At 34.6% G+C, this 25,946-nt stretch overlaps 2 protein-coding genes, 1 non-coding gene and 4 pseudogenes across 9 annotated transcripts; 5 read left to right on the top strand and 2 right to left on the bottom strand.

Annotated features, from left to right (window-relative positions):
- Window positions 1–838: 838 nt before the first annotated feature.
- Window positions 839–4,250, top strand: AT2G10030 (annotated as a pseudogene; the record flags this gene model as incomplete). Its single annotated transcript has 1 exon — window positions 839–4,250.
- A 1,289-nt stretch (window positions 4,251–5,539) lies between these two features.
- AT2G10025 (uncharacterized protein) lies at window positions 5,540–6,490 on the top strand (the record flags this gene model as incomplete). Its single annotated transcript, NM_001335354.1, has 3 exons — window positions 5,540–5,813; window positions 5,846–5,930; window positions 6,387–6,490. Exons 1-3 carry the CDS (start codon window positions 5,757–5,759, stop codon window positions 6,488–6,490), a joined length of 246 nt encoding a protein of 81 aa, NP_001325169.1. The 5' UTR covers window positions 5,540–5,756.
- A 2,641-nt stretch (window positions 6,491–9,131) lies between these two features.
- On the top strand, window positions 9,132–9,500 carry AT2G00530. 3 transcript variants are annotated; one of them, NR_143630.1, is made up of 3 exons: window positions 9,132–9,152; window positions 9,244–9,328; window positions 9,414–9,500. It is a non-coding gene; the product is annotated as an uncharacterized misc_RNA (transcript). The 3 variants fall into 3 exon arrangements; NR_143631.1 differs by having other exon boundaries at window positions 9,244–9,500; NR_143632.1 differs by lacking the exon at window positions 9,132–9,152 and having other exon boundaries at window positions 9,157–9,328.
- A 1,889-nt stretch (window positions 9,501–11,389) lies between these two features.
- Window positions 11,390–11,590, bottom strand: AT2G10020 (uncharacterized protein; the record flags this gene model as incomplete). Its single annotated transcript, NM_126788.1, has 1 exon — window positions 11,390–11,590. The coding sequence occupies one exon, from the start codon at window positions 11,588–11,590 to the stop codon at window positions 11,390–11,392; it is 201 nt and encodes a 66-aa protein (NP_178829.1).
- A 4,286-nt stretch (window positions 11,591–15,876) lies between these two features.
- AT2G10010 lies at window positions 15,877–19,381 on the top strand (annotated as a pseudogene; the record flags this gene model as incomplete). Its single annotated transcript has 1 exon — window positions 15,877–19,381.
- Window positions 19,382–19,965: 584 nt separating this feature from the next.
- AT2G10000 lies at window positions 19,966–22,687 on the top strand (annotated as a pseudogene; the record flags this gene model as incomplete). Its single annotated transcript has 1 exon — window positions 19,966–22,687.
- Window positions 22,688–24,744: 2,057 nt separating this feature from the next.
- AT2G09994 lies at window positions 24,745–25,864 on the bottom strand (annotated as a pseudogene). The gene has a single exon.
- Between the last annotated feature and the right edge of the window lie 82 nt (window positions 25,865–25,946).

Below are 25,946 nucleotides of genomic sequence, written 5' to 3'. Positions count from 1 at the left end.
TTTGATCATGTCTGAGTAATTCACTTGTTAGGTTTAGGGTTTCTCATTAGGGATTTAGATGATTTAGTAGATTGCCCCCTTGCTAGGTTATCTGTAGAGTTCTTTATCTTGATTGTTCTTAATGCTAGTTATAGAGTAGCTAACTAGAACTTGATATTAGATAATAGGTATGTCCACCATAGGTACTTGCTATTTGATCCATCATAGATGGGCCTAGGCATTTAAGAAAGAACAGATAGGCTCATAGAAGGGCTCTAGTTTAGATACTAGGTGAACTAATCATTCTTGATAAAAATGCATGGTTTAGTATAAGATTTCTCGGCTTCTTCGGTTATCTTAGCTCTAAGTATAGAGAGTTTCGCGGAACACCACAGGTTACTCTAAAATCATAGTTTGAGTTCGAGAACGGTGCGATAATAACCTAGCTATTTCTAGATCTACTATCATCTATTTCCTGAGAATAGCCTAAGCCTGACGCTTTTCTTATCTTGTTTCACAACCATCCAATCGATTGCTATTGCATACTTTTGTTTCTCTTTATTTTATTTACTATTTTACTTAGCATAATTCGATTTGCCGTTAGTCTATTGCGTGATCCGAGAACTTTGTTATTCGATCCCTAAGCGCTGCAATTGACCTCTTTATTTGAGAGAGTGGTCTTATGATTAATTTGACCTATATCACATAGCACATTGATATGTCTTGATGAACATGGCACCTGTGGATCCCTATGTGGAGTAAGTTGAACTGTTTATAGCTTCTTTAGTAATTATACTAGTAAGATAACAGCTTTATCTATGGAAAACAGGATGCATTTGGAAGTATTATAGTCTCAGGATGGTCAATGCGCTAGAAATGAAACATTGCTATGGAAATTTCATACAAAACAGTTGCCCAATGAATTAAAAAAAAGCTTTGTACATATCTATTTGGTTTTTATCGTCACTTTAACACTCTTTCTCATGTTTTTAAATTAATTTATGTATCTGATATTGTTATATGAACATTAGATCCCTTCTAACTCAGAACAGTGGAGTGACTTATGAAGCTTTTGGCATGTGTAGATCTACAACACGGGATACTAGACAAACTGCTGACATAGTTACCTATTATGGAGTGTTCAAAGAAATAATATTTCTAGAGTATCACATGTTCACAGTACCATTATTCAGATGCAATTGAGCCGATAGATGATATGGTGTCAAGCAGGAGGATGGATTCACGCTTGTGAACCTCCATATGAATTAAGCGTCATACATGCAAGATCCCTATATTCTCCCATCACAAGCTAAACAAGTATTTTAATCTAGAGAGAATGACACATCACCGTGGTATGTTGTTATGATGGCACCTCCGAGAGGCTATCACGAGTTGGAGACAAAGGAAGAGTTTGTTGGTGTACCTTTATCAGACCAATTAGACGATGATTTGGGAATCAATCTTCTGATGATGAGAGTTTCTTTGTTAGGCATGATTGTGAAGGGTTCACAATGGCAGAGTAGGACATTGCTTCTTATTTTGAATTTGAAAAATATTTTTAACTGTTAATTCATGGTTTTCAGGATCTTGATGGATGAGGACAAGAGGAGGATTAGTCCATCCCAGTGAATGCCAGGGAGGCTTGGAGACTAGACAGATCACAAAGCGGCCAAAAACTATGAAAACAAAGAAGACAAAAATAGCAGAACTGATGATTGATGTTCAAGAAGATAATCTTGAGATTCTGGAAGGTGAAAAAGATGCTTAGGAAGTAGTTGTTAAGGTGCGGGTTGGTGAGGAAAATGTCCAGAAAGATGGTATAGAGGTTTTTGTTGGTGATCAAGAAGATGTAGCTGTTGAGAAAGAAGTTGTAGAGGAAGATGTTGCTGAAAAAGAAGATGTACACACAAGTCACTAACCTGATGAGCAAGTACAGTCTGAAGCTGGAAATTCAGGTTTAAGAATTTCAATTTACAAATTCATATATTATACGTGTTTGATCAAGATTAACATATACCATGTTTTTTATAGGGGAGGTTTAACTTGAAGGAAGAGTGGTAGAAAAGATGCTATTTTCAAACAGATGGGTTGTATATGGAGGTTTGCAAAGCCTAAGCTCCTAACTCAGGTGCGAGATGGTAAGAGTAGCACAGAGAGAATGAAACTGAAACCAAGCAATATACCATCTATTACAGTTTGGAATTCTTGGATTAAGAGTTGGACTAGCACAACTTTGAAGGTGAAATTGTTTCAATTTTTTCATTGTGTGTACCTACTATTAGTATGTATTAGAGTCTACTCAACAACCAACGTCATTGCTATTGCAGGAAAAAAAGCAACAAGTTTAGGAAATTGAGAAAGGCTCAAAATCCCCACACAACCAATCGGAAGGGAATGTTTCACCTAGCTCATGAAATGGTGAGATATTTTCTGTACTGAATTAGATACAATCAATAGAAGGTACCAAAATCCTGATAAGTAAGTAATTTGGATTACTTGTAGAAAAAACAGTGATGACCCTAAAAAGATCACAAGGAGTAAAGTTTGGATAGCAGGACACACTCACTCTTATGGTAGACCCGTGAGACCTGAGTTTGCTGAAACACTTGTAAGCAGTCTTTATCTTATTAATATCCCTATCACTAATCAAAAAGGCATTCTATATAACCAAATTATACTCAATGTTTTGTATGAGGAACATATACAATCACATGATAGTCAAATGGACTCCACTTTAGGTGATAACATAAGAGAAGATGTTGTGAGTCAAGTTTTGGGAAAAGACAAATCAGGACGTGACAAAGGGTTGGGCAGAGGGATAACTGCTACCAAGCTAGCTTTCAATCAGGCTAGAGACTCGAGACTTGAAGAATTGCAAAACGAGGTTGAAGACTTGAAGAATATTGTTCGTGACATGGCTGGAAAGAATGTAAGTTCTTCTCTCACTTTTCTATGTTGAATTAACTGTCTATAGTTAAATATGACTGCATCAATTCTATTTTTTTTTAATTAGAAAAACTCCACTTGGACTTCTCACTCGGAGGTCAGTGATGTTAGCAAAGGAGTTAGGTGTTAGATACTGGATTGGTATTCAAGTAAAGATATTGTTGTTGGTGAAGGAGAGTTTTGATCTGCTGAACCTAACTATCGGATAGGTCGTATTCCGTTGGGTGAATATGGCGCAGCTGTAATCGTCACGTCTGTATGAGTTCTAGAAGCATCTGTTTGGAGGCCAACGCCAGATGTGTTCTTACTTCAACAAGCTTTAGGAGTCAAAATTGCATGGCTAGTTGATAAAGTTACATTGGACGCTGGATTGGAGAGTCAGAATGACTCGGAAACGGCAAATGGAGGCAAGGTAATGTATTTTAACTATAACTATATGTTCACTTGTTCCATCAAACGATTAATAATAAATACTACTCTACTATAGGATACTGGTGTAGATGATGGTCAACTTGGTAGATGTAGAGTTTTGGATTGGAAAATGGATGAAGTTATAGCTGAGGGTGTTATCTGTTCAAGCAACAAAGATGAGTTGATCAATAACATACCTTTGGGTGTGAATGCAATTATCCTGAAAGTTGACATAGTCCTTAAACCTGATGCTTGTTTGTGGAGACCAAATCCCAAAAAGTTTGTGATGGCTGATGCATTTAAAACAAAGATAGCATGGCCTGATCATAGAATAGACAAACTTTGTTGACGAACCTGTATAGGAAGTAGGCAGAAGATCATCTACTATGGTAAGTCCCCTTTAGATAAAAACTATGTCACTCTGATGCATATATTAATATTTGTGTTCCCTGGTGCTACAGTGCAAGTAACACAACCAGCACAGTTAAAAGACGACCTGAATGAGGCAGAAAGTCATCTACTCCGGTAAATTTTGAGCACTAGCTTTTTTGGTACTGTGGAAAAAATTGATGTGTATGGTATCGATGTTGTTGTCATGAGAGTAATTAATTTGTGTTGATTTTGGGTGCTAGAGTGCAAGTAACACCACAAGAACAAGTAAAGGAGCAAAGAAAAAGTGCATTTTGTTGGCCTGTAACAACTCCGGCCGCAAACTTGCAGAAGGCAGAGTATGCTCCACTGACTCAGCTGCTGTTATCCATCACGTCCCATTAGGTCTGAATGCTAGCAAAGTGTGGGTAGAAGTTTCTAAGATTGGTGATGCATGTGTGTGGAGACCAAATTCAGAAATCGTGTACATTTCTGATGCAATAGGAATGACAATGGCTTGGCCAAATGACAAAGTCTTGTTCATCTAAGTACTTACCTTAAATTAAATAAAAGTTCTGTGTTTTTGGATAATTATGTTTTTTAACCATTTTTTCCTCTAGTGAAAATGTGCACATACAAAAAACAAAAACAAAGTCTATTAGATGACATAGAAATCTGAACTAATATTTCTGGAAAAAAACTCAGTACATTTAATTACAAGTACATATTAAACCGTATACTTTATCAAACTTAACTTATATACATTTAATTTAATTTATATATTACTAAAATCAAATAATTGCAAATAATTAATTTGATTAATTACTAAAAGCAAATAAAATCAAATAATTACATAATCATATCTAAAGATCATATATATATATATATATATATATATATATATATATAATTAGTTTAAATTGATAATTCTTAATATGTTTGACTATTGTACTTTCTATACCCTAAACTCTAAACTCTGAAGGGTTTAGGGTTTAGAGTTTAGGGTATAGAGAGTTCAATGTTGAAACTTAGTTTATTAATAAATTATCTAATCAAACTTGATAAAGTTATTTAATAATATTAAGTACAAATAAATTTAAAACTAATAAATATATTACTAAATGGTTTTATAATTGAAATTTCTATACCCTAAACCCTAAACTAGCTCTAAACCCTTTAGGATATAGGGTTAAGGGTATAGAGAATTCAATTTTGAAACTTAGTGTACTTGTAATATACTAGCTAATTAAACTTGAAAAAGTTATTCAATAATGCTAAAGTACATAAATAAGAGATTTCTAAACATATTACTTTCGAAATTTACACTACAATTAATTGTTTTTCATTAGTCTAGAAAATATGATTAAAATAAAACAAAAAAAATCAACAATAATAAGAGATCACTCGGATAGCTGAGGTGGCGTATTAGGAGACCATTGGATTAGATAGTCATCTGATTCTCGATATCTATGGCATAACTAATTATCTTATTTTTTTAATTACTTCACTCAACAAATAAAAACCACATTTGCACACGACCTTTCGCCTTTCATACACGACTGTAAAAAAAAAAATATATATCCGGACAATGATCTATAATACTCTCTACTCTTCAAAAATGAGTCTAAATACTCTTCTATAATCTGATTTACTCTCATACTCTTAATGAAATTTAAAAATCCTTGTTTACCCTTACCCAACGAACCGAACAAAACAAACCGATTACGGTTTATTTTCCAAACCAATGCAATACTATTTATTTAATTCATAAAATAAAAACAAAATTAACCAATCAGAAATACCTGGAAATACCTTCCCTTTTTCCTCATCAGGACAAAATCGACGACGCCCTTTTGCAGTCATCGTCGAATCCTCCATCGTCGAATCCAATCGATCAATCTCGTTGTTATTCTTCTTCTGTTATTCAAAGTGAGCTTTACCCTTCTCTTTTTCTTCTTTTCACATCTTAATTCATCAAGTCTTGTGTTGTTATGTTTGTATTTTAGAGATTTCAATTAGATTTGATAGGTTTGAAATTGGTGTTAAAATTAATGGAGATTATGTTGGTAACGATGTATTCTGGGTCGATTAAGACATTTGAATGTACGGTAATGGTTGATTCATAGTTAATCTTAGGCAGATTAGTGTTTTGGGTCCGAGAATCAATTTGATAGAACATAAAAATCCGGGTATAAGTGAGAAACGTGGTATAACTCTTTCAAGTGGTATATCTGGTACAACTGGAATTTCTGAGATAACAGCTAATGTTTTTTTCCCAGGAGAATGAGCAACCTTCCAATAAATATATATTTTGATTATGATGAATACTATTCAAATATCGGAGAAGCATATCAGTGAAATCCAAAAGTAGTTTGTTTGTATGGTATATTGTTTAGGACATCATCAATGAAGGAGATAACTTATTTTCAGTTAGTGGATAAGATATGCATGAAGATTAAGATAGATGAATCTATGTTCAAGCTGAAATTGAGTTACATTCCATCGGGAGGTACAAAGTTTATATGATTTGGTCACAAAAATATTACTTTCTTGAGATGTGGGTTATGGCTTAGGTTAGAACCATTTTCCGTGTGCCGCATAAGTCTGAGTGAGTGAGTTATTCTAAGTGAAATCCAAGAATTGTTTGCATATCCTCCGGTGACTTATGTTAAAAATGGAAGAATTCAAGAAACTAGACACCCATCAGTTGGAGAACGTCGCCAAAGGAAAAGCGTGTGAAAGAAAGAAACTTAGAGAGCTGATTTCTTCCAAATCGCGAAAGTGACAGCCAGGGAAGTGGCCAAGATCCAAGCAAAATTAATGTATTCGTGTTTTTATGTACTTTCTGATTTTGTAAAACTTGATTAAACTTGATTTCTAATGGTACAACTATGACTAATTTAACAAATCTGCATAAATTGCAATAAAATTTAGTTTAATGTTGTTTCTTATACAAATTATACTACTTATGTTGGTTATTAAAACTACTGATTGATAAAATAATTATTTACTCAAAATTTTAAAACGAGTCTTCATCAATTCATTTGTTATAGAAGAAAGACCTTATACTTTTAAGATGACCTTATAATTATTATCATCATAACATTGCAAAACACACAAAATAAGTGTTTTTAAACATATTTTTGTATGAAACTATATGAAATGTATCTAAAACAACAAAAATCTTTGGTATAACTAAATTTGTTAAGTTTTAATCTAAGTATATCTAATTAAATACAAAAACTCCTAAACGTCAATCTGTGTATATACGAGAACAACTTGTAAACTAGGAAAATCTGTGTGCAATTTTTTAATGGGCCCTACGGTTTTTTTGCGGCACCTGATGTACTCATGCATCTTTTTGTGCCAGTGTACCTGCATTTATGGGTCTCACGGTTTTTTGCGGCACCACATTTTTTCTTTTTCAAAAGTTTTCCTCTTCCCCCTAAAACTAAAAATTTAAATTTCTTCATTATTACAAATAAGAGAGAATAGTGGAAGTATTAGGAGATGGTTTTGAGTAAGTTTTCGATTTCTGGGTACATTTTTCATTCAATTTTTGTTTCAATTATAGATTTGTGATATTCAATTGACTATTCACGATTTTAAGATTGAAGATTCATATAGTACAACCTGGTTTATCTGTTGGATATTTTCATGAATTTAAGATCCAAAACTCTAGGAATTATGAGTTACCTCTCGGGACCTTTGAAATCGTGTGGAACCTCCGTTGCCCGACCAAGATTAAAGGTTCTTGGAATTCCAAAGCAGTGTTGGTGTGGCGATGGAATCGTTGAGAAAATTTTTAGATCAGATTCAAATCTAATTATGAAGACTATGTGTTGAATTTGATGTGATAAATTTAATAATGAAGACTAATTAGTGTTGTGTTTGTAGTAGAGAAAACCTAATTTTTTGGGTTCATATTTTTTCTTATCAATTATAAAGACATATAGTTGTACCTAGTGTTACAAACATAAGGAGATACACCAAAAGAAAACAATAAACATGCAACAGTTGTACCTAATTTTAGAAAACATAAGAAGATATAAAAATAACAATAAACATGTTTAACAGTTGTACCTAGTTTTCAACTAACAACACAGTTATACCAAAATAAAACAACAACCCGATTCACGTCACATAATCAAAATCGAAAAACAAAGTTTTCAAAAACAAACAACCAATTAAAAGTGTTTAAACATTCTTCGTCTTTGTCTTTGCATTTTTTGCTAGAATAGGGCTCCGATACACCGGCTTCGCATTCGTCTTCGCCTTCGCCATCTTCTTTACCACCTTCAGCTTTTTAACGCCTCATTTACTTGGAATCGCCGCTAGTTGTGTAAAGTTTAAAGTTCATATCGTTGAATCGTCGTTAGAGATTGAATTTGTTGCTTAAGAATCCACTTTAGCCGACGCTGCTACTCTTCTCCTCTTTCTTTTACATATGAATTTGAGTTACACATATCAAAGAGAATCAACTCAAACCCTCCCAACACATTAGCTTACTATTAGTGGAGCCAAGCGACTGCAAATATATGTTGGCTGATATACACACATTTAAAGCTTTATCAAACTTGATATATATCATCTAGAAGAACAGTTCATGAAGCAAAGTATGTAAATGTATCTAGAGCATCTGACAAAATTATACTTAGTTTTACTTTTTATTATCAGAAAATTTCTTAGTTAAGAAAGAAACATAGTTAAACCAAGTTCTACTAGTTGTCTGAGGATTATAGATTATATTGTCGAATCACTGTGAGAGATTGGATTTGTTGCATAAAAATCTATTTCTGAAGGAGCTTCTTCGTTTCCAAAGATTTTCTCAGTTATTAATTGGGTTATTTGTTCGAGTCATTACTTTCTTTCATAAACTATAAACAAAATTAATTAGATTCACAACAAATTTATCTAATTTCAATCTAATTCTACTCAAAATTGAAAATAAACTAACATATTAGACCAAGCTAAATTGGAATCGACGAAAAAGTATAGAAGAAAAACATATAAAACGTAATTAAATTGGAGAAGAAATAGATCGATACGAATTCTACCAATTTATTTCTTTATGTAGTTATACCAAGTTGAACCAAAAAAAAAATAACAATAAAAGAAGGAAAAAAAAATCTATCAACGTTTGACCCGATTACATTAAATTTGGAATATTTTATTATTTGTTATACTTGGTTGGGTCGGTAATAAACTCAATTTCTAAGGGATTCTAAAGTCTTTTTCACAAATGTCGATTAAAAAAAAATAGAAATTAGTTTAATTTTTATAAGAGGAGTATCTGAGAATATTTTTGCCCATTGAAGAGCTCCTGAGAATTTAATCCCTAAAATCCCTAATCTTCGTTCTCTCAGATTGAAACCCGACTGACGAAGCTTCTCGACTTCTTTTCTCTCGATTTTTTTTCAGATTCAAAACAAAGAGCCATAAGCCGTGTATTATTTCCTTTGATCTCCTTTGATTCTAACATTTCAACATTTTATTCAACTCTCTCTATTTGTTTTCACTAATTCATATTATTTACAGGTTCGGAGAATGCAGATGGAGATGTCGCCTCTATACATGTACCTGAAGTTATTCTATGAATTCGGAGCTGGGAATATAGAGAACGGTCGTAAGAATTACTAATTTCCAACTCGGGAAGAAAAAATAACGAAAACATATGGCTCATATTGTTGTTGTTTTTGATGATGTAGTTAGTAGAACCGAAGAAGACGACGAATAAGGTTTGGGAGACTCATCAAGTTTCCATTGAAATAGGATCTACAAAGAATACAAAGAGGCTTTGTGTTCATATTTTTTTTTTAAATAATTAAATGTAATTTTCTAGACAAAGTAAAGTGTAATGGGCTTTCACAAAATTGAAAATTTTCATTTGTTTATGTCTGAAAACTCTAATCTGCTATTTTATAGATACCAACAACATAAGAAATTTGATGGGCTCTTTAAAAGAACAACAACAAAATTCAAAACTTAAATTTATGCCCAAAATATATAAATTATTATCTAAAACCCAAATAAAATAATATAATTTACGAAATTATTAAAATTTATGATATCAATTTATTTATTTCCCAATAAAAATTTAAATACAGATTTTAAAAATAATAAATTTAAAATTATAGTTTCACAATCATAATAATCAGACGCTATAGCTTATATGATGTTTAACTGCTATAGTATAAGATGTTATCAAAATAATCTATATGAGCAAAAGAAAACTGCTATTGTATATACTCAATTGTATTTATAATAAAATGCTACAATATCTCTTGCTATAAATGAACTTTTTAATAACAAAAATAGAGAGCTATTAAAAACACGACAATTGCATTAAAAGAAACTTTATCATTAAAACAATATTAATAGCAAGAGGGAAAAACGCTATAGAAAGGGGGAGACCTATTATCACGGGCGATGATAAAGCGTTTAAAATAACGATGTCGTTTGATACAATAGTGTTTTTCCGATGCTATTAATACCTGCTTTTCCTGTAGTGCATTGATGTTTTAAGATGTTTAGAGATTGCTTCATTTGAACATCATTCTGATATATTTGTAGAGACCTGCAATTATATTTGATTTCGAGAAAATGTGATTTCTCAGAATTTGTGGTTGAGACTCATTGATGCTTACTCTAAGTGTCTAAAGATTAGAACCTGCAGTTTATTTCAGTAGAAAACTTGAAACTAAGTTCAGAGTTTGTGATAGAAGCCGCAACTCTCTTTGCAAAATATAAACGATCAAGTAAAAGTGCTTGGATGGTAGTAGTGAATTAATACTGCATCAAGACCCATTGGTTCGGTTTAATATTCTAAAAATTTGAAAAATTATATTAAACCTGCAGTTTGGTTCGTAAGACCTGCAACGGCTTTGACCAACAATTGGCTTTAATAATTGCAATTGTTTATTGTCAATATTATTATGTCTATGCAAATCAAATAATGTGAAGTGAATGAAACTTCCAGTTTTGTTTGCTTGCAAATAATAATAATTAAGTATTAAGCTGTGGTTTACTCACTTGAGTTTCGTGAAAAATCAAAGTCATTTTAGACTTTATGATTACTGTATTTTCTATGAAGTACAAATTTTAAAACAAATTCAAAGAATACTTGATAAACTTCAAGATAATTCGAAGTGGAAGAGGAGAAAAATATGATGAATTTTTATTAGAGTATATGCATAAACTAACTATAAAATTGAAAAGAATAGAAAAACTAACAATAGATGTATATGACTTGTCGGAATTGGTAGAAAATTACTTTTATATCCTACTCCCAAACTCGAGAGTAAAGAGACATAAAGTACTATAGCTTTTTTGTTTTTTTTTTTGTCAATTAAAATACTATAGCCAACTTTAAAAAATAAAAACAAAAATACGTTGAGAGAAGGTTTCACATTTTATAGAAATTGGCTCTCTTAGCGCAGCTTGAAGAAAAAAGTTTTGATACTCATGGAAGCTACTAACGATTACAGATAAGCCAATTATTTATCACATATTCATTCCCAATTTCTTCTACATCGGAGTGTGTTTTAGAGTATAAATGATTCATGATTTAATCACCAAATTTTTACTTTTCAGGGTTGTAGATGACGAATTCAAGCTTGGTGATGCGTTTACCACTTAAACTTCCATAACCTCCTCCTCCCTTACGGCAATAACCACCACCACCCTATCTGTTATCACACGCATTATTATTCGTTTCCACCATCGTTTTTTCTCTCACGACACCCACCACCACCATATCCGTAACACCACCGTCTCCTGCGTATTTAGCATCACCAGATCTGTAAACACTTCCACCTCCTCCGTATTCACCACCACCACTGCCTCTTCCGTATTCTTCACCAACGCCATTTACTTTTGTTGACATGTATTGTTTTTATAAAACATTGTATTTTTCAAATATTCTTTTAAATAATACATTTTCTTTACTAAAATTACAATGATCTGTTTCTCTCAATTCAAATGATTGCATGTACTTTTTTTGAAAAGTTCATGTTATTTTTTTTATTTGACATGTAAGTTTTCCTAAAACATTTGTATTTTTTCGATAAGACAACTATTTTAAAGATAATGTGCATTTTACTAATAATCCATGCTTTTTACTAAAATCACACGTAGGATACAGACTCATGATTCATGTGTTTTTCTATAATCACATGTAAATTCATACAATCTTATGTAATCTATAAATAACACGGATGTGGTTTGCTTATCTTTGTTGAAGCCCATTTACCATACTGTCAAAGCAATAAACCTATGTTTTGATGTAATAAAAATAAATAGCATTTCTTTAAATATCCTATGCAACATTTCTGTACTCAATCGCAACTAGAGGTGTCAAACGGGTCAGCGTGCGTCGGCGTGCGTCCATCTGGGCTGGCCCGCAATGAGCTTTCAATTTTTAAGACTGCAACGGGCTGGTCTGCTCAGACCGCGGGCAGAAATAATACCTTCAGGCCCGCCCCGGTAAGCCCAACGGGCTGGTCCGCTAAGACTGCGGGTAAAAATTTCATTTTTATGATTTTATAGATTAAATTTCATTACACTATTTGGGCCTAGACACTTCTAATCACAACTGTTTCTAAATGGCTATCTTTTAACTAAGTTTTCTTCTACATGTACATTTTTAAGGCTTGTAGATATTGGGTATGATTTTAATTAGTTGTCTAATATTGTTTGATTTTTTAAGAAGTAGCGGTGTAATCATTACTTCCTAATGTTTTTTGTTCCCTACATCTAGATAGCTATTGTTGGAAAGAAAGAGTTTCTCTCATATATAAAGGGTAAAATAGTTATTTCGCAACCCAAAAAAGGTTAGTTACCCAACTTTTCTGCATGAAGGTTATTTTCTTAATAATGCTGTCAAATTTGGTCATCCCTTAATATTACCCTTTTTATTAATGCATTTTGTGAACATGGCATTATTCATCAACTTACTGTTCCTTATTTATCGGAAGTATATGGAGTTGCGGAAAATAAAAAATTGAATTCTTACGGAAATGTTGAATGCAATGTTGAAGGAATTCTGCTTAGCCTAGAAAATGTGGGGGGAGGTTTAGCTTACTACAAATCACATCTTCAACAAAATACCGCATTAAGTGATGGGAAAAAGTCACCATTGGACCTAAGACCGTAGGTTGCATTTTATTAAAAGCTTGACATGAGATCAAGTTGTTAGACTATCAAGAGGAATGAGTTTAAAGCCTACGAATAAATATGAAACTTGATGGAAACCCCACTTATGAGATTGGAGATCCCAAAATCTGGGTTCAAAGGGAAAACCAAATCAAGTTGATTAAGAGTTGAGCACCGTAAGACTATGCATATATCCAGTTCCTAAAGATAAAATAAATAGTGTTACTTGTAAGTGTTGAGGTTAAGCATTAGCTTCTAATGATACCATAGCTTTGAGATATTTCATGGAGTGTTGCAGGATGTTTATATAAATAAAGCTAATGGATAATCACCTAGTGAGTGTGAAATGGGGCCGTTTCTAGGAGAATAAAAGAGAGGCTATATTCTCCAAATTCACTCATGAATAACGAGGCATGTTCAAGGCCAAAATGAACACAATAGAGAACTAAAGTTCTATGAGAAAATGTCGATGTGCGATATATGTTGTCTCGGTTTACATCAAAATTTGGGTGGTTCAAGACATCATGTTCACCTCCTGGCCGAGTAAACCCGACATATATTAAAAATGATTGGTTCAAAGCTGAAAAATGTTACCTTTCAGATATAGTTATATTTTCGCATACTCTCGAAAGTCTGTCTAGTCTAGTCAAATTGTGTCTGGTCTAGTCAAGTCTAGTTTAGTTTGTTAAAGTTTGTCGAGTCTTTCATATGTTTAGTTTGTCATTTCTATTCATGTGGGGGATTGTTGAGCTGATTTTTACAAAAGCCCAATTGGGTTTAGTATAATCAAAGAATGTGAATATCAAATGGGCCATAATGGATTTGTTTGCTCAAGATGGAGCTCCGGTAGATGACGGGTCGAATTTGAAAGGAGAAAACAAGTCACTGAAGGAATTGGTCTCTTCTGTTTCACGATCCCTTGAGAATAGGATTCATGGAGAGAGTGGTTACTCCTTCACGTCGTCCACTCCTAGATTTGTGGTTGACTAAATTTGATTTGTTGAAAAACAAATTTAAACCTTGTAATCTAATCTCTATATAAACCTACGCTTCAAGTCTTTGATAGACACAGTGAAGTATTTGATCGTTACACACAAATAGCAATAGCAAAAGCTCCAACAATCTCTCTATGTTAAAAGTAAGTCTCGAGAGTATCGTAGTAACTATGTTCGTTAGAGCTGAGTTTCGAATGATGCGAAATCAGTAAATAGAGGTTGTATCCTGGGATCTTTGAATCACACAGAAATCATCACACTACGAGTGATTCAAAGGGTTAAGGAAAGAGTTCATTAACTCGACTCCTCCCATGTTTTTTCCTTAATGTTTGTAGTTTCAATTTCAATTACCTTTATGTAGTGTTTACGAATTTTAGCTCCTACAAGAATCAATGTCTAAGAGTGACACTAAAGTCAATGTAGTGTTTCTTCTCGTCACAACTGACCACCCCTTCATAGACATTCCAAGCGCAGGGAGCACAAGAGGGTTTTCAACAAGTAGTGTTTTATTCTTCTCAAAAGTCGAGAATATGCGCAATGCTATGACGATGTTCTCTAGAAACTCGAGATTCAAGTCTCCTGAAATAGAGAGCGGAAACAGAGAGCGAAGTGAGCAACTTGGCAATGGAATCAGGGATTTTGGCGACAAAGTAAACACAAACAGTGGAAAATCTCTTGGCCTTGAGGGTAAGCTCTTTTGCAGTTTCTGTCTGATCTTCAATCTAGGAAGGAGAGGAAATACGCTGAAGCAATGATTCAATGTCACCACTGAACAGGTCAATGACTTCATCAGATGGTTTTGGCCAATCAAAAATGCGAATTCGACAACATTCCATAATAACCTCGTTGATCAAATGGTTTGGTATCATAAAACGGTGGTAAAGGACTTGTTTGGTTCTAGGGCATGTACGTCACTACAACAAATATGGACATTGATAGCAGACGAGGATAGCTCATTTACCGTACCTGCTATAAAAGATGTGATTTTTTTCGGTTACTTTATAATAGCACCTAAGAAACGCTATGATAGAAAAATTATGGAGCGGAAAAAAAAAGTGACTTAGTCCGCCAATACTTAGTGAATTATTATTTCTTCTAAAAAAAAAAAAACTCTCGATACTTCTCTCTCGTGAAAACCTAAGCTCAATATTCTCTCTCTCGTGAAAACCTAATTTCTTCTTCCAAATTCTCTGTGTGTACAAGTGAAATCTCTATCAAATCTCCAGCATTATCGCCGTTCGTGAAAAGCCCCAATTTCGCTGTTCGTGAGAAGCCCTAAATCTCCATCTCAGCTCAATTGAACTCTCATCGAAGGCATGTATTCTATCCTCTGTGATTTCATTCTCTGTTTCATATCTCTGTGATTTCGACCTGTTTGATTGAGATTTCGACCTGTTTGATTGTGATTTCGACCTCTATGTGTGATAATAGTTTCGACTCAAATTTAGATTATGATTTCGACTGATTTGTTTCATAAACGATTTGTTTCCTAAACGATTGTGAAACTTATACAAATTAGGGTACTGATTTGGTTACAGATTTGTTGCATAAACGATTCATGTTTCAATCTGTAACGATTCATGTGTAAACTTATATTGAATGAGTTTTTTTTTTCCAAGTGCTGGTGATTGCAATGTTGGGGAACTGAAGCTTCTCATTTCTCTGTACTCACACAACAGGTTAGTATCATTCAACAAAATTAGTTGATTGCAATGTTCTGTCCTTTGAGTCTGATTCGTATATAGCTTGTTAATGTTGTTGTTTATGTGATGAGATTAGTATACTTGCTTAATTATCTTAAGTTATCGTGAGATTAGTTTATGTACATGGAATTGCTTATGTGCCTGATTTGGTGTACTATTGACTGATTTCTAATATGAAAAACTCTTTTAAAGTTGCTTATGGTTTGAATATTTACATGGAATTGTCTGAATTGTTGCTTATTGTGGATTATAATTGGAAAATTGTATAATCTGTATCTCTATTTTATCTATAAAGGGTTAAATTTATATTATAACATATAATGTTGGACAAGGCATGGGTTCATCTAAACAGGTAAGGAATTATAATTATAGTTAGGTTTCATATGGGGTTTGGATACTTAGAGTTTCTATTTTTTTCTTTACTTATCCATTGAAGAGCTGATCCTGGCTATGAAAGAGGTGCTTGGAAATTTGTACGGGATGTTGCTGCGGTGTTAGGAGACATGGACATGATAATATGTCCTTGTAAAGACTGTCGTAATGTAGTACGGCAGTCTGACTGTGTTGTAGTTGATCATCTTGTTAGAAGAGGGATGGATGAGGCATACAAGCTGCATAGTGATTGGTATCATCATGGAGATGAGAAGTCAGTGGATAAAGTTCAAAGCAAACTAAATCAGTGGAATGAGGAAGTTTTTGAATTATATAAAGCTGCTGAATTTTTTGATGAAGAGTTGGCTTGTAGAGGTGACTTAGGTGAGAATCTGGTGGGTGACTTAAGTGAGATTGCAGAGTGTGAAGACCAACGAGAAGATGAGTTCCTTGCAAAGATATTGGACGCTGAAACCCCACTATACCCAAACTGTTCAAACCACAGCAAGTTATCGGCTATTGTGACTTTGTTTAGGATTAAGACACATAATGGCTGGTCGGACAAGAGCTTCAACGAGCTGCTTCAGACATTGCCAAGCATGTTGCCAGATGATAATGTCCTTCACACATCATTGTATGATGTCAAGAAATTTTTAAACAGCTTTCATATGGGATATGAAAAGATCCACGCATGTGTTAATGATTGCTGCCTCTTTAGAAAGAAGTTCAAGAAGCTTGAAAAATGTCCCAAATGTAATGCTTCACGGTGGAAGACTAATCAGCACACTGGTGAGGTAAAAAAAGGTGTCCCACAGAAAGTATTAAGATATTTTCCAATTATACCAAGGCTGAAGAGATTGTTTAGATCAGATGAAATGGCCAAGGACTTACAGTGGCATTTCACTAATAAGAGCACGGATGAAAAACTTCGTCATCCGGTTGATTCAGTTACATGGGATAAGATGAATGATAAGTATCCTTCATTTGCAGCTTAAGAAAGGAACATTAGGCTGGGGCTGTCTACAGATGGATTTAACCCATTGAACATGAAGAATAGTAATTATAGTTGCTGGCCTGTGCTATTGGTAAACTACAATTTGCCTCCTCACCTTTGTATGAAGAAGGAGAATATAATTTTGACATTATTGATTCCTGGTCCACAACAACCAGGTAATAATATCGATGTCTACTTAGAACCTCTTATTGAGGATTTGAATAATTTGTGGAAGAATGGAGAGTTAACATATGATGCTTTTAGTAAAAGTACTTTTACTCTAAAGGCAATGCTTCTATGGACTATTAGTGATTTTCCTGCGTATGGAAACCTTGCTGGATGTAAAGTTAAGGGGAAAATGGGCTGTCCTTTGTGTGGGAAAAATACAGATAGTATGTGGTTGAAGTTTAGCAGGAAGCATGTCTATATGTGTCATAGAAAAGGTTTGGCTCCAACACACATATATAGGGAAAAGAAGACTTGGTTTGATGGAAAAGTTGAACATGGGAGAAAGACAAGAATTTTAACTGGTCATGAAGTTTATCAAAATCTGAAAAACTTCAAGAATGATTTTGGAAATGTGAAAAAATCTGGGATGAAGAGAAAGAGAACTGTCTATAAAGAACCAGTCTATGATAGTGATGATGTATCCAGTGAATCCGAGGAAGATGAGGAAGTAGAAGTAGATGAGGATGAGTTATATAGATGGAAGAAAAGATCAATCTTCTTTACTTTGCCTTATTGGGAGGTATGATTACTTGTTTTCAGATTTAAATAGCTTTTATATGTTTAAGTATGATACATCGATTACTTCTAAAATATATGTATGTCTATATTGTAGGATCTACCAGTAAGGCATAATTTGGATGTAATGCATACAGAAAAGAACGTGGCTCACAGTATTGTATCCACATTGTTGCATTGTGGAAAATCTAAGGATGGTCTTAATGCACGTAAGGATCTGCAACATCTTGGTCTACGACACGCTTTGCATCCTACCACACAAGGAAAGAGAACATACCTTCCAGCAGCACCTTGGTCCTTGTCGAAGAATGAGAAGAAGATTTTCTGGAAGCGACTATTTGATTTTAAAGGTCCAGACGGATACTGCTCTAACATTTCTAGAGGCGTGTCAGTAGGAGAGTGTAAGATATCAGGTCTGAAATCACATGATTATCATGTCATGATGCAGCAGCTTCTTCCGGTTGCACTTAGAGGACTGTTACCAAAAGGTCCTAGAACAGCTATACTACGGCTATGCGCATTCTTCAATTATTTGTGTCAGAGAGTTATTGACATTGAGGTTATTTCAGTATTGGAAACTGAAATTGTTGAAACTCTTTGTATGTTTAAGAGGTTTTTCCCTCCAACCTTCTTTGATATTATGGTACACTTGACAATTCATCTAGGAAGAGAAGCTAGATTAGGAGGACCAGTTCATTTTAGGTGGATGTACCCATTTGAGAGGTAAATCTTATCTCTATTAGTAATTTAAACACTTATATTATCTAGTTATTGTTTTATTATTGCTAATCCTTACATTTTCATTTTACAGATACATGAAAGTTTTAAAAGATTTTGTGCGAAACCCAGCAAGACTAGAGGGTTGTATAGCTGAGTCCTATCTTGCAGAAGAATGAATGCAGTTTTGTAATGAGTTTCTGAAAAAGACAACCAATGTAGAAGAAAAGCTAGACAGGAATGTAGAGTATGTGAACAGCTCTATATTAGAAGGCCGTCCAATATCAGCAGGAACATCATTCACGCTTACTGAAATGGACAAAAATATAGCCCATCTAGCTGTCATTCAAAATACAGCTGCCTTTGATCATTATGTGGAGTAAGTTCCTTGTGTAATTTTCCATATCAAATTACATTTATCTAGCTGATTCTAACTCAAGGTGTTTATGATTTGGTAGTATGCATTTACAATATTTACAAGACTCAAATACAAGATGCAGACGTGATGCTTCAGTTTTATGGTCTATGCATGCTAAGAATTTTGCTGCTTGGTTAAAAGGAGAGGCAAGTAAATTATATTTGTAATGATGAGTCTGTTTATAAATCTATACTTGACTGAATCATAATTTTTTATTTTGCAGATATCTAATTCTTCTGATGAACATGAAGACATAGTTAAATGGCTAGCATATGGTCCACGATGTACTGCTAGGTCCTATACTGGTTATATAGTTAATGGACAACGTTTTCACACACGCTCACTTGAAAGGCAGAGTCAAAATAGTGGTGTTTATTATGAGGCAACGGCTATGTGTAGATCTAGTGCTAAGGATACTTCACAAGTAGTTGATTTGGTATCATATTATGGGAGAATCATTGACATCATATTGCTAGACTACAATGTGTTCTATGTGCCTATATTTAGATGTGAATGGGCAGTAAGAGGTAATGGAGTTAAAGTGGAAGATGGGTTCACTCTTGTTAACTTGAATCAGAGCCAAGTAAGCTTTCTAAAGGATCCATATATCCTAGCATCACAAGCAAAGCAAGTATTTTATTCAAGTGAAGAAGGATCAAATTGGTCTGTTGTTATGAGAGGTGCTTCAAGAAGATATAGTAACGATGAGTCTGAGGATGGAAATGCAGATATAATTGGTCCATTACCAGTAGACGTTGACATGGATACTGAAATGGATGAAGCTGAATATGCTAGATCTGATTGTGAAGGCATATATGTGCCAAATGTAACTTCTTGATTCATTTATATACGGTCTTCTATATGCTTTTGTTTATGGTTGATGTGTGATTTTTATAGATCTTCTATATGCTTTTGTATAATTGTCAAGTTATAACTAATTAATTATTCCTTTTTTGCAGGTGAATTAAAATGGCTAAAGGAAAGAAGAAGAGTGGACAAAAGAGAAAGAAGAAGTCTATAGATGATGAACCTGAGTATCTTGGTATTGTGGAACCTGTAGCTACAGAACAGCGTGTAGAGGATCATCATTCAGAATAACCACCAACTGAAAAGCAACCAGCTATAGATGAAGAACCTCCAACTGAACACCAACCATCTATAGATACTGAGAGAGATGTTCCCAATTCAGAAGAGCCAGAAGGAGAGGTTGAATTTTCTGGAGGACATGAGCAGCCGCGTAAAAGACAAAGAGGACCAACAAAGATGAAAAACCTAGCTAAGGATCCAACAGTTAGAGTGAAAGTTGATTACAATCTAATGGGAGAAGCTATTGGTCCAGGGTCAGTTAAATTGTCATCATATGTAGGTACATTGATGCGGGAACACGTCCCTATCAACATTGTTAACTGGAAGAAAGTGACTCGAGATCTGAAAACAGTTCTGTGGAAATCTATTCAGGTAACAAGTAGTGTTTTTTTTTAAGTTGTCTGTAATTGATCCGGTTCTTCTATAATTATGGTGTGATTGTTCGTGAATGCAGGCAAGGTTTGAGCTTGATGAAGATTGGCAAAGGATATCTGTGATAAACCAGATGGGAAATCTGTGGAGAGCACACAAGTCACGCAGGGTGAAGGCTATTAACTTGGCTGCAAATAACCAAGAGAGGATGAATTTGAGACCAACTAATATTAATCCTGTTGAGTGGCAAAAGTTTGTCAAACTCAAAACCAGTTCAGCATTCAAGGTAATTACTTGTGAATATAAAGTTTTGTATTTAAATGGGGATTAGTAACATGTTTCATTGTTAGGCTGTGAGTGATACATTTAAAGCAAGAAGAAAGAAACAGATACCTCATACCACTAGCCGTAAAGGGATTGTCAGACTAACAGAAGAAATGGCAAGATATCTACTTCATTTATTTTGCTTATTATTATACGGTTATTGCTTGTATGTTGTGACAGTCACTGAAATGTTGTTTTTTGTACAGAAACTTGAAAGTGGAGATCCTTCCAGCGTGACAAGACTACAGGTTTGGATCAAGTCTCGTACCAAAAAGGATGGTACACCAGTAGATACTAATGCAGCTGAAAAGATTGTAAGTCTAAATTAGAGGTGTTGATTGAGTGTGTCTTCGACTAGTAAAACCTGACACTGTCTTCATGTTTTCCAGCAAGAAGCAGCTGAAATTGTTGGAAGTGATGCTCCAACATTTTCAACAAATCCAGATGAAGATCACCTCGCCAAGCTTTTAGGACCTGACAATCCTGGTAGGCTGAGGGTAATGGGGAGAGGCATGAGTAAGACCAAATTAGCTTGTTTACAAGTGAAGAACACGTGTATGGCTGAAATGGAAGAGAGGCAAGTGAAATTAAAAAAACAGGTCAATGACTTGGAAGATGAAATCATCAGAATCAAGAATCAGGTAAGATACTTTAAGAGTTTTAAAATATTCATCAACCAGTTAGAGTTATATAAGTTGACTTTAGTTTTGTTTATGTTACAGAGGCCAGAAGCTGAAATGGGTGAAAACTCAGCTGCAAGAGTAACATATTCCTTATTCTTTTCATACCATCTAAATGATTCTTCTTATTTAAGTTTATGACTCTTATTTTCTCAGATTTTTTTGCAGAGTGTTAACAGAAAATCACATCGTAAGTGTGTGTTTGTTGATTGGTCTGAGACTGATGAAAATGTTGGTGAGGGTCGTATTCTTTCTTCAGATCCTGATGATATAGTGAATGATTGTCGTCTAGGCCCTACGGACCTGAAAGTGTTAGTTGAAACTGCATATCAACCAGATGCATTTCTATGGAGACCTGCACACAAGATCTTTAATATGAAAGAAGCTGTTGGACATATAATCGCATGGCCAGCTGATAAGTGTAAACTTCTAGACACAGACATCCAAATTGAAGACATTGCACCTTTGGTAATTAAAATTTGTTGCACTGTGTTATCAATGTATTTCCCCTGTGTATCATCTGATTATTTGTATTGGATTTGTTTACTGATTGTGTTTGTTAGGGTCTAAAAGGAAACAAATGTAAACTATTGGATTTGAAGAATGCTGAAGTCATTGTTGCAGAGGGGCGTTGGGAGACTCAAGAACCAAGTGCATTGGTTAATGGACTTCCTCTTGGACCAAAAGCAGTTAAAGTATTTGTGGATTCAGTAAAGCAGCCTGATACATCACTATGGAGACCTACAGCTGAAATATCATATCTTGAGGACTGTTTGATGGCTTTTGTAGCCTGGCCCCTGAGCAAAGTTGATTTTGAAAATCCCTCATCTCCAACCGGTCATAATTCTACATCAGAAGTTTCTAGGTCTGCATCGAAGGCTAAGTCTGCAGCCACAGCTTCGAAGTCTGCAGACGGGTCCAAAACTTCAGCAACAGCTTCAAAGGCTGCGTCAGAGTCCAAATCTGCAGCTATGTCTTCTAAGTCTGCATCTGGTTCTGAATCTCCTATTGATGATGCAACAGGTCCAAGTTCTCCAATAAGGAATACTTTACCAGCATAGTCTCCTCTCAGGAAGTCTCCAGTAAGTGCTTTCATATGTTATGAAGTTGTTTTTGTTAATTATGATGACTGATGGTTTATATTGTATACGTGGCAGCGCATTAACAAAGTTATTTCCAAAGAGAATAAGAAGTGCAAGTTGATGGATTTAACTGGAAAGAATAGAGTTGTGGCTGAAGGACGATGGGCAACAAATGATCCAGCACATAAGGTTCACCACACTCCCTTAGGTTCTAATGCAGTTAAAGTGTGGATAGATATTGTGAAGGTGGCCAATGTAAAAGTTTGGAGGCCATCAGATGAGATAGAGATTATGGAAGATGCACTTAGCTCCTGTATTGCTTAGCTAGAGAACAAGGTCATTATGTCTTAAACTGATGGTTTTCTTGTGTAATGCTAAGTACCTGAACTTATGCACTTAGCTCCTGTATTGCTTTACTTTGTGCTTGAGACTTTTCTTATGTATTTTGGATCTAAACTTATGTTTAATCAAAGGTCAATGTATGAGATTTTATAAAGCAGGTTATGTGTTATGTGTACTATAATCACATCTCAGAAAATGCTATAAGAATACAGGTAATAGAATATTTAACATATCACTAATGCTATGTTTTAATCATCTTTCGTAGCTTATAAATTGATATAAGAGCATAACATAGCACATAATTTGACTAATTATTTTCCAATTGAAAAAAGGCAAACCACGATAAAACAACATTTCGCAACAGCTATATTAGAGATATATAACATAGCACAAAAAGTCAAATATTATATAATTTTTTTAAGAAAATTAAACGTGATAATACAACTGTTCTTTATAGCTATGTTATAAAACTATAACATAGCATACTGAACTCACGCTACTGAATGTGGGGTACTTATAATAACAGTGCCCTAAAATAGCGTTCATGAAAAAGCTATTAAAGACATATTATAGCATTTTTCTCGTGATAAGAATGTCCATATTTGTTGTAGTGCGTTCATGCTTCACCCACTCTACGATTTAGCTCTTTCCAAACGTCTGAATAAAAAAACAAAAAGAGTAAACACCAGAGAATATGTGTCTTGGATCCTAACTCTGTATTTGCATAAGACATAAATGAACACACCAGAATTGGATGGACCTTTCTTTTCTTTGATACTAAAACTTTATATGCTTATACGTATAAATGAAATATTGAAAAATGAAGCAAGAATCACAAGAGATCGTCAAAAACATGGAAAACTAAGAAAGATCAAACCTGGCGAGAAGCGATGAGCATAGCTTCAATCATGATCTTGTTCGAGAGTGTACATATAAACTCTTTTGGAACTTTTATCAGAGATATATCAGATTCCGGCTTCTTCGATTCTATTTTCCTTAGACAAGTCAGGATACTAATAGCCTTATCTATCTCACCGTGATCTTTGCCTCCTCTGTCGTACCAAATCTCTGGCAGTACCTTGTGTAACTCCCGCCGCATAGTATTGGCGTTTGTTGACTCGTCCGTGGCGAATCCGCCATTTCAGCCGGAGATATCTCTACCAACACAAAGAACCCAAACAAAGAACTGAAAACCCTAGAAACTTGGTGAATTAGGAGGGAAAGTTTTCTGTTTAAAATTTAGAGAGAAGCCAAGAAACTATTATATGATATGAGTTTGTTTTTAGATGTAAAAAAAAGAATGTCAAAAAAGATATGATTTTGTTTTATTCCTCTATTTATCTTTAATTACGTTACGCCACCTGTCTACCGCGACATATCCGCATTCTCACTAGCTTTAGTTGACACCCGACTTTGATTGGTCTTATAATTCGGTGATTTAACAAAAATTCTTAAGCTATATGCTCTAATTGAAAATTCCATGCAATGTCTTTTTTATTTTTTTTTATCAATGGTTAGTTAATATATAAAAAAATTTTGAAAAAATGTTTATCAGCTACACGAAATATAAGCCAACACATCGCACACATGCAAATTTTAAAAATATTTCGTTAGCTACACGAAGTATTGACATCACATAGGGACATACACGAACAATATTTGTTGTTGGCAACATGAGTTATGTTTGTTCGTGTATGTCCGTATGTGATGTCAATATTTCGTGTAGCTAACAAGACATTTTTAAAGTTTGCATGTGTGCCGATGGGTTGGCTTATACTTCATGTAGCTCATAAACATTTTTCCATTTTTTTTTTATATATACATCAAAGATGTAATGTAAACAAGATAAGAGTGGAGGAAGTTAAAGTTCAATCTTGAGTATTTTTTTCGTATAGTATTTCAAGCAATATAAGCAACAACAATCCCTAGATTACAAGTCTCAAATTCTTGTACTTTCAACTCGAATTCTTTCTTTCTACACTTTCATCTATATGTATCAAATGTAACTTTGCGGAAACTATTAAGGTATTAACAAGACCTGATTTTTGATGATACTGTCAAGCCCTCTGTGGCACATTCCGAGCAGGAAATACCCTAATACAATGTAAATCCCTTGTGCTTTCATCACCGCAACAGGTGATCCTTGCATTGCAAGCTTTGTAAATGTCTTGTGTTGATTCTCCTCTTCTGCCAGGATTTTCATAATAGACCTTTCTTGCTTTTAACATACATGTTGCTTACGATCACTACAACGTTCTCACAAGTCACCATGCAACTTTTGTTCCTCAAGAATCAAGATACTTAACAGATCATAGATAACCCATTAGCCAGTTCCTGGATAACGCGTTCGTGTAAAGAAATCAATGCCAAGATAACTAACGAGTCAAACGAATTTCTTCTTGCTTTGATATTTCTGACTGCAAAAGGAGTCAACCCCAACGAGATTGCCTTTTTCCAGTTCTCCATTTCATCACAACAGAGGTATATAACAGCGCAAAGAGCTTCATGAGTAGCTGATAAGTCATCCAACTCCCCGATAAGATCTATCAGAGCCTTGAGTGCTACTGAGTTCCCTATGATGATCTTGTTAGAATCAATGTCTAAAAGTGACACTCAAGTCAATGTAGCGTTTCTTCTTGTCACAACTGACTTCTGCTTCATAAACTTTGCAAGCACAGGGATCACTTGATGGTTTTCAGCAAGTAGTGTTTTATTCTCCTCGAAAGTCGACATGTTGAACAATGTTGTGACGATATTCTCTTGAAGCTCGGGATTCGAGTCTACCTCATCGCCCAAAACAGAGAGCGGAGTGAGTAACCTGGTGATCGAATCAGAAAGTTCCTTGATAAAGAAGTCACGGACTTGGACAAATTTCGAGGATTGGAGGGCAAGCTCTTTTGCAGCTTCTGTCTGATCTGCAACCGAGGAGGAAGGAGAGGAAATCCGCTGAAGCAACAATTCGATGCCATCCGTGAACAGCTCCGTTACTATTTCAATATCAGATGGTTTTGGGGCTGGCCGATCATATTTGCTATTGCTAACAAGACACCATCGCGTAATCAACTCATTAATCAAATGGTTGGGCGTCAAACACACTCGATAGAGGACTTGTTTGGATTTGGGACATGTACGGTTATGGTTCATACACTCTGTGATATATCTCTTTTCATAAGTTTGAAAACAACAAGTAAAGAGCAAAATCAGCACAAACACCATATCTTTGTGTATACGCATTTATGTGTAACTCTGTTTCTTTACC

This window comes from Arabidopsis thaliana, chromosome 2, assembly GCF_000001735.4.
Source record: "Arabidopsis thaliana chromosome 2, partial sequence".
Taxonomy (NCBI): domain Eukaryota; kingdom Viridiplantae; phylum Streptophyta; class Magnoliopsida; order Brassicales; family Brassicaceae; genus Arabidopsis; species Arabidopsis thaliana.
Note: the sequence above shows the minus strand (reverse complement) of the source record. Positions and strands in the feature narration are given on the sequence as shown.